The sequence below is a fragment of the Cebus imitator genome, unplaced genomic scaffold, assembly GCF_001604975.1.
Source record: "Cebus imitator isolate Cc_AM_T3 unplaced genomic scaffold, Cebus_imitator-1.0 Scaffold684, whole genome shotgun sequence".
In the NCBI taxonomy this organism is placed as follows: Eukaryota; Metazoa; Chordata; class Mammalia; order Primates; family Cebidae; genus Cebus; species Cebus imitator.
The window spans coordinates 147,550-156,450 of record NW_016107999.1 but is presented as its reverse complement, the minus strand read 5'-3'; the positions used below and the strand labels follow the sequence as shown (position 1 = coordinate 156,450).

Sequence of the window (8,901 nt, the reverse complement as noted above, 5' to 3'; positions counted from 1 at the left end):
TTGACCAGGATGGTCTTGATCTCTTGACCTCGTGATCCACCCGCCTCGGCCTCCCAAAGTGCTGGGATTACAGGCGTGAGCCACCGCGCCCGGCAGAATTTATCCTTTTATCAGGAGCTCCATCCAGCGGTAACTAACCCACTCCTGAGATAACCAGATAACGGCATTAGTCCGTTCAGGAGGGCAGAACCCTTTGGCCTAATCACCTCTTAAAGTTCCCAACTTAATCCTGTCGCAATAGCAATTAAATTTCAATGTGAGTTTTGGCAGAGACATTGAAACCATAGCATATGGGTAGGGAGGAGATTTAATATTTGACATTGAAAATGACAGCAATTTACTTGTGGTCAAGAAATAGCTCTCAGCTACTACCAAAGTGATATATGTTGATTTGATCACCTGGTTTTGTCAGATAAATGGGTTGAGAGAAAAAGATAAATGTCAGTATGGGCTAGTTTGAAAGAATTTAGGGGATTTTTCAAGCAAAACAAAAAAGAGTTCTTTTGAGCAGCTGTCAGGCTTGAGAAAAATGAGAATATGAAGTATGTTATGAATGTTCCTTTGAGCAAAGTTTTGATTAATATTTAAATGTCATGTCAATATCTTTCCATTGTTAAACTGATGTTTTTTTGAGTGTGATACCACCTGAAGCTCAGGTGTTTTGTTTTAATTACAAGAGTGGTGGCATTGTTGTTGGCTCTGGGAAGACATGGGAATTGGGAGCACTTCTTTTTTTTTTTTTTTTTTTTTTTAGATGGAGTTTCATTTCTGTTGCCTAGGATGGAGTGCAGTGGTTCAATCTCTGCTCACTGCAACCTCTGCCTCCTGGGTCCAAGTGATTCTCCTAACTCAATCTCCTGAGTAGCTGGGATTACAGGTGCGTGCCACCATGCTCAGCTAATTTTTTGTATTTTTAGTAGAGACAAGGTTTCACCATGTTGGCCAGGCTCGTCTTGAATTCCTGACCTTGTGGTCCCCTGCCTCGGCCTCCCAAAGTGCTGGCATTACAGGCGTGAGCCACCTTGCCCAGCTGGGGTTATTTTTGAAAGGCAGTCATTAGACAGAAAATTTACTCCTCAAACTGGCCTTATCCTCACCTTCAGGGTCTGCTACCTCAATCTTTAGGTGGCAGGGCTGTTAGTGTATTCTTTTGAGGTTACTGCCTCCAGTGCTGAGGAAGCACTTTCTCTCGCCATATGGAATATTCCTCCAGAGTCCTGCCTCCCCTAGTTCAATCCCACTGGCTCTTTATCCTGCAGATCAGGATCCCGCCCTTTCCTGCTTTCCAAGGTTAATGCTGAATTTCCCCTACCTATTTTATTTCTGGGTAGTTTCAGTGGAAAATTGCAGATGCCAGGGTAGAATGTCAGGAGTTAAGTGCTCAGGCTTACATGACAACCTTGAACCAGAAACATATCCTTTAATTTGTGTTTATTAGTAAAAGAGGAAGAAAGAAAATGAAGCAAGGTCAAGAAGCTTGGAGAATGACTGCCTTGGGGAAAGTGTTACATTAGGCATGACTTAGGGCTCTACAGAAATGCAGTTCTTGGGGAATGTGTGTGGCAACAATTGTGTCTCTGACCCCTAGTCTGTTGGACACTGTGTGTGACGGCAAGGCTATGGGTGGGAGAGAGCTGTGAGCACAGGCACAGGAGACTCTGTGCCAGCAATACGGCCCTTTCATCTAAAGCCAAGGTGCAAAACCCGGGCACTGTGGCTCACGCCTGTAATCCCAGCACTTTGGGAGGCCAAGGCAGGTGGATCACCTGAGGTCAGGAGTTTGGGACCAGCATGGCCAACATGGTGAAACCCCGTCTCTACTAAAAATGCAAAAATTAGCTGGGCGTGGTGGTGGGCCACCTGCAATCCCAGTTACTTGGGAGGGTGAGGCAGGAGAAGCACTTGAACCCAGGAGGTGGAGGTTGCAGTAAGCCGAGATAGTGCCATTGCACTCCAGCCTGGGTGTCAGAGCGAGACTCTGTCTCTAAATAAATAAATAACCAAGGTGCAGTTTGTACTGGCGAATTAGATGGAATTATTACTTTGGTTCAGGGTGTTTTACAGAGAAAATTCTTGCTTCTGACGTGGTGCATGGCTCTCGTGGAGACTGGACTATTGGTTTTTTAATGAGTCCCAGGGGTTCCTGCCCATGGAGGGCTAACTGGGCCCTAGGTTTGGTGCCAAGCCCTCTGCAAACACCGTCTCAGTTAATACTTTTGACAATCCTGTTATGCCATCGCCGTTTCACAGAGGAAGAACCGGAGCTCAGAGAGGAGAGGTGCACATGCAGCCGACGGTGCCACGGCCGGACCAGGAAGTCAGGCAGCGTATCTTGGGGGCTCCATGCTTATTCTCCTCCCACCTTTTGGAAGGTACAGGAAGGCACCACATGTCGCCATTTATGCACAGTTAGTGCAAACTCTCACTTGTGAGCTTGCCTGGGGCAACTGGGAGAGGCTGGGGGCTCCTTTTCCACCAGGCCCCGCTGACTCCGTCTGATTCTTCCTTGTATTTTAGCCCTGTAGGTAATTTTCCAGTTTATGGGCTCCTGTGCCATATGTGGTGAGTTAAAAGAACAGGCAGGCAGCAGCGCGACTCCTGCGTTAGTTGCGTGACTTTGGGCAGGCCCCACCACGTTTCTATGCCTCATTGCCACCCGGAGGAAGCGGGATGAGCCGGCCTGGGGGGAAGGATTGTTTTAAGGGGGGAACAATGTAAGACGTGCACCGGGAACGCGGACGCTGCTGGGTCAATGCCCGCTCTGCCGTTCTCTTTGAGAGTAAGGCTTGCGTCCTGCTTGCTCTAGGGCCCCAGGTTTGGAACGCAGCGGGGGCACAGGAGGAAACGCTGGTTCACGAATGCAAGGCCAGCAAAGTCAAATTTTTCCCCCTTGTCCGCTTTTCGGGGTATTTCAAGCGGAGAAGTTCTGAGTGAAGAAGTTTCCGCTTCCCAGTTCTCAGGTTCTGTCCGTCAAGGACCGGGAAAAGCGAGTCCGGACGGGGTTCCCCGGCGGTCGCTGGAACCCTTCTGAGTGAGGTTGGCACCCGCCAGGCCGCAGCTGGAGCGCGGGAAGCCGCAGTCGCCGGCAGAGGGCGCCCCAGGCTCACGGAGCGCGCGGCGCTCGGGCTGAGGGCTCCAGAGACGCGGAGCCCCGGCTGCAGTCCGGCGTTGACCGCAGCCGGGACGCGCCCGCCACCCCGGCAGAGGAGTGAGTGCCCTTGGGACGCAGCGGTGCGCGCTGGCCTGGATCGCCGCTGCCCCGCGCCCTCCCCGCGAGCGGTGAGTACAGGCGCCGCTGGGCACTTCTCACCCTAGTTAGGGGGCACTTGGAGACCGCGCAGGTTGGACGCTGGCCAGCTGTTCTAGGAGTTGGTGTGCTGAGAGTGGGAGGGCTCCCCTCGCTTAGGGCTTTGGGTCGGGCTAGGGGTTGACCCCAAGAGGCGCTGGATGTCGGGGCCGAGCTTTGCTTTCGGGAGACTCTAGCTTACTTGAGGCTCTGACAACGGATTTGTCTCGCGGGCCCCGCGCGTGCTGCGCGGGGCTCCGGAGACTGGCGAGGTAACCACGGAGGGCAAGCACTCACCGAGGCGTCCTCCGCCCACCGCGCCTGCAGAACCATCCAGGGGGACCACGTGCGGCTGTCGCCTGCAACTCTGCCTGTCAAGCGGGGACCGCCCCCAGGGCCGGGGAGGGGACGCGCGGGCGGAGTGGGCTGTGCCCCGCGGGAACCTCGGCAGCCGGTGCGCCCGCTGGTGCCAGCTCGGCTCGCTGCCTCGCATTGCCACAGGCTGCTGAGAAGTCGCGGGCAGTGCCTGCAGGCAGGCGCAAGGCCCTGCCCTGTAGGGCTGAAGGCCGCCCGAGGGGCGCCCAGGCTCTGGGCTCCAGGAAAGAAGCCAAGAAAAGAAGCTGCCCAGGTGACCAGTCCTGGGAGTGCTCTCTCCCAAGGAAGCTCCGAGCGCCCAGAAGCCCTTAGCCTGGGTCCAGTGCCCTTGGAACAATCTCTAGCTGTTTAAGGCAGTGAGGCGGCACCGCCTGTTTGGGGGCCTGGCCTGGGGTCCTTTTTCCCAAACCCGCCCTGGAGATTTTTGCGCACCGGTAGCCGAACCCCTGCTGTATGTAGCGGGTTGGACTCAGGCGCGCCTCCTCAACGTTTCAGAGCCGCTGCGCCAGAGGAAGTCCACATTCCAAGCTGCAGGGGCTTTGAGAGAGACGACACCAAGGCAAGGTAGGTGGACCCTGACGGGCTTGCTCTGGGAATTATTAGGTTGGGCTTGACGTGAGTAAAGATGCGATCTGCTTAAGTTTTGGAGAAAGACCGTGCGTTTTTCCTTTGCTTTTTAAGGCGTTTGGAGAGCTGCTGAGGAGCCAGGGGCTTGGAGGAGCGAGAAGACATGTATTTTCAGCTGTGTCTTAGAAGGGGAGAATTTCCTGTCGCCACCAGAGAAGCAACAGCTCCGAAATGTGATTGCAACTGACTAGCAGAGCTGAGGCCCAGCAGTCACCGGATTGATGATTTAGAATATGCTAAAAAAAAAAAAAAAAAAAAGTGCTTTCTTTGGGGAATTCACGGAGTGGCTGGTGCCCAAGACATTTGACCTACAGCAAGGGAGTCAGAAGGCAGATTTAGAAATTAAGAGTGACCGTCCACGGGATTGACTTGGATTGCCACTCAAGCGGTCCTCTGATGGAATGTTGGTGAGGTCCTCTGCCCAGGAAGCAATCGGGGTGTACAAGGGACTGCCTGGTGAGGAGGACTCCTGAAAGTCTGACTGAGCCCTATTCCCTGCTTAGGAACTCAAGGGGTGGCAGAGCCCCTGATGTGCTTTCTCTCAGGAAGATGAGGACTCTGAACACCTCCACCATGGACGGGACCGGGCTGGTGGTGGAGAGGGACTTCTCTGTTCGCATCCTCACAGCCTGTTTCCTGTCGCTGCTCATCCTGTCCACACTCCTGGGGAACACGCTGGTCTGTGCTGCCGTGATCAGGTTCCGACACCTGCGGTCCAAGGTAACCAACTTCTTTGTCATCTCCTTGGCTGTGTCAGATCTCCTGGTGGCTGTCTTGGTCATGCCCTGGAAAGCAGTGGCTGAGATTGCTGGTTTCTGGCCCTTCGGGTCCTTCTGTAACATCTGGGTGGCCTTTGACATCATGTGCTCCACCGCGTCCATCCTCAATCTCTGTGTGATCAGCGTGGACAGGTATTGGGCTATCTCCAGCCCTTTCCGGTATGAGAGAAAGATGACCCCCAAGGCAGCCTTCATCCTGATCAGTGTGGCATGGACCTTGTCTGTACTCATCTCCTTCATCCCAGTGCAGCTCAGCTGGCACAAGGCAAAACCCACAAGCCCCTCTGATGGGAATGCCACTTCTCTGGGTGAGACCATAGACAACTGTGATTCCAGCCTGAGCAGGACATATGCCATCTCATCCTCCGTAATAAGCTTTTACATCCCCGTGGCTATCATGATTGTCACCTACACCAGGATCTACAGGATTGCCCAGAAACAAATACGGCGCATTGCGGCCTTGGAGAGGGCAGCAGTCCATGCCAAGAATTGCCAGACTACCACAGGTAATGGAAAGCCTGTCGAATGTTCTCAACCAGAAAGTTCTTTTAAGATGTCCTTCAAAAGAGAAACTAAAGTCCTGAAGACTCTGTCGGTGATCATGGGCGTGTTTGTGTGCTGTTGGCTACCTTTCTTCATCTTGAACTGCATTTTGCCCTTCTGTGGGTCTGGGGAGACGCAGCCCTTCTGCATTGATTCCATCACCTTTGATGTGTTTGTGTGGTTTGGGTGGGCAAATTCATCCTTGAACCCCATCATTTATGCCTTTAATGCTGATTTTCGGAAGGCATTTTCAACCCTCTTAGGATGCTACAGACTTTGCCCTGCGACGAATAATGCCATAGAGACGGTGAGTATCAATAACAATGGGGCCGCGATGTTTTCTAGCCATCACGAGCCACGAGGCTCCATCTCCAAGGAGTGCAATCTGGTTTACCTGATCCCACATGCTGTGGGCTCCTCTGAGGACCTGAAAAAGGAGGAGGCAGCTGGAATAGCCAGACCCTTGGAGAAGCTGTCCCCAGCCCTATCGGTCATATTGGACTATGACACTGACGTCTCTCTGGAGAAGATCCAACCCATTACACAAAATGGACAGCACCCAACCTGAAGTCCAGGATGAACCCTGCCACACATGCTCATCCCAAAAGCTAGAGGAGATTTCTCTGGGGCTTGCTGTTAAGAAACTAAGGTATGGTGAGACTCTGGGGTGTCAGGAGAGCCCTCTGCTGCTTTCCAACACACAACTAACTATATTTTCAAATACATTCCAGTGTTTTTTCTGTGTTGTTCATAGTCAATCAAACGGGGACAGTATGAACATGGGGAGCCACAAGGGACATGTCTTTGGCTTCAAAATTGTTTTTAGAAATGTGTTCTTATCTTAGGACTTGCAAAATAGGGCGAAGAATCAACAGTGAACAGATTCACTTAAAAATCAAATCTTTCCAGGAAGGAAATGAGATAGGTTGAGTTTGCTGTATACAAACAGGTGCTAACACTGTTCCGAGCAAAGGTTTCAGATTGTAAAGGTAGGTGCATGCCTTCGTAAATTATTTCTAAAACATTAATTGAGGCTTACAGTAGGAATGAGAATTTTTCTTTCCAGAATTGAGAGATGTTTTGTTGATATTGGTTCTATTTATTTATTGTATTATATGGATATTTTTAATTTATTATATAATAAATCTATATTTATCATATTTAATAGGATAAATTAATGAGTTTTATCCAAGACCTTACAACCACGTTTCTGGCCATTGAACTAGCACTTTATAAGCCAATGAAACAAACACACAGACTCTGTGAGATTCTAAATGTTCATGCATAACTTTTAGAAACAGAGCAAAAACTGTTAGGTAAGGGAGTAAAGTTGAAATGATTCCTTAAAGCTCATGGACACAAATAAATGCAAGGTGAGAACTGACAAATGCTATAAATGCTTTTTGTTTTTCTGAAAAGATTTTGAAAAATTTAAAAAAGTATAGCTGCTATTGTGTTAAAAACATTTTAAATGACAAAAGACTTTCCCAGGGGAATTTGCACTTCTGTAAATATCTTAAATAAAAGCCAGCTAAAGAAGAATCCAGGATTAAATTTATGATCTTAGGTGTAATGAAAAGTATATGCTGCTTTGTATTTATGTAAAATAATTGGCCCTCTCCATCTTTTCTCATTTCATGTGTTAAGCAGTTTTTCTGAACCAAACAAATGGCTTTCCTGGAGAGAGATGTGCAGACAGTGGGTTACAGCAGCCCCACTGGCGGACAAAACTCAACCCCTGCATTTCCATCTTACCAGGTCAAACCAAGCCACTCAGTGGGGCTACTTTTTGTAGTGCTTTAATCTGAACTTAGAGCTGATTTTAAAAGAAGTCTTTAAATGTTAATGGTATACTAACTAACGAATAGTGCCTCATTCTCATCCTTGAGTCAGATACTTCTGTTGATGGGAGAAACAGAAGGACCCTTTCTTTGGGTGTGTTGAGCCCCCCAAAGCCATCAGCATCTCTTTTGACAAATGCTAGTCCTTACTCTGTGCTTTGGAATCAAGCTCTTGTGTCATCACCTGAACTGTAAAAAGTATCGTAAGCCTCCCTCGCCAGATGCTAACTTGTGGAGCATTTCAACAGAGTTTCTTTGAAATGTTTACAAAGTATTCTTCTTCATAAGCAATTAACTTAACATTTAGATGCGATCAGTGAAAAGAAAAAAAATCGGAAAAATATCTCCTGCATCAGGTCTGTGTTATTTATGTATTGTGAATGTTTTCTTAATTTTATTGGCTGTATGCTTTCTTACATATAATAAACATATTTTGTGAACTCAAATCAACCCCGAATGAGCTGTGTTGCATTTGCTAAATGTGTTTTTAAAACTAGAACATTTCAGATCTACAAGGAGGGAAACACAGGCATTTTCAAGTATATATTACTTTTTCTTCTTTAATGGAATTTTCTTCTATTGCATATGGTATGTGCTGCCTTTGAATATTTAAAGTGAAAATGTTTTCTGATTTGGGCTATACTCTTTTTCCTTCTGTCTTAATATTTTTTTTTTTGAGAAGAGGAATTACTTGAGGAATTATTTTACTTTTCATTTCACAGATTTTAAAACTTTCTAAAATCTCTGCTTTCTCTTTCAAAAAGCCTATTTTAAATAAAATAAAAATTCCAGAAAAGACCCTCTCAGCTGATAGCAACCATTGTACATGTGATGTTTGTTTTAAAAGTAAAATATAACATTTTTTTTTTCCTGAAGGGAATATACAGGTTGTGATGCTGGGCTTACCAAAATGTCTTATGAGGCACATCCATAGGTCCTGCCAAATCCACTTAGTTAATGTGCTAAGCAATTTTTTTTCCTGTTCTGAGGAAAGAGAACAGCTGAACAGCAGGTGATACAAAAATTAAGGGTTAAGTTTATAATTTGGAACATCACACAACAGATGGTGTCTTTTTAAATTCTGTATTTGCCTTCTCCTGGCTTTGGCATATAATGAACATATCTAGAGTGAGCACCCATAAAGCAGGATGCCTTTCTCTCTGTTTCATAACTTTACAGATATCTTTATTCTTTGAAGTCTAATTTTGTTCTTAAATTAGCAGCTCGGCAACACAAGCTACAATGCTCAGGCAGAATTGTCAAACCAATGAAACATGAGCCTTTACCATTTATCTCATTGGCAAAGGAGTGAAAATGAATGATATGTTGAGAAATTCTATTAAATAATTATAAAATTCAATACGCCTTCAATGAGACTGTAATTTGGGTTCCTGGCATATTGGATGATAAAGGGCATCTTAATGAAATTTAATTTTACTCAAAGAATCTT

The 8,901-nt window shown here is 47.4% G+C and overlaps 1 protein-coding gene across 2 annotated transcripts; it reads left to right on the top strand.

Moving 5' to 3' along the window:
• The first annotated feature begins 3,148 nt into the window (after positions 1-3,148).
• DRD1 (dopamine receptor D1) lies at positions 3,149-7,901 on the top strand. 2 transcript variants are annotated; one of them, XM_017518538.2, is made up of 2 exons: positions 3,149-3,279; positions 4,343-7,901. In XM_017518538.2, the coding sequence occupies exon 2, from the start codon at positions 4,838-4,840 to the stop codon at positions 6,176-6,178; it is 1,341 nt and encodes a 446-aa protein (XP_017374027.1). In that variant the 5' UTR covers positions 3,149-3,279; positions 4,343-4,837; the 3' UTR covers positions 6,179-7,901. The 2 variants fall into 2 exon arrangements, with proteins under 2 accessions (XP_017374027.1, XP_017374026.1); XM_017518537.2 differs by lacking the exon at positions 3,149-3,279 and adding an exon at positions 3,720-4,225.
• The last annotated feature ends 1,000 nt before the right edge of the window (positions 7,902-8,901 follow it).

Coding starts and splice junctions, on each gene's coding strand:
- DRD1 (XM_017518538.2), top strand. CDS start 4,838: ATGAGGACTCTGAACACCTCCACCATGGACGGGACCGGGCTGGTGGTG.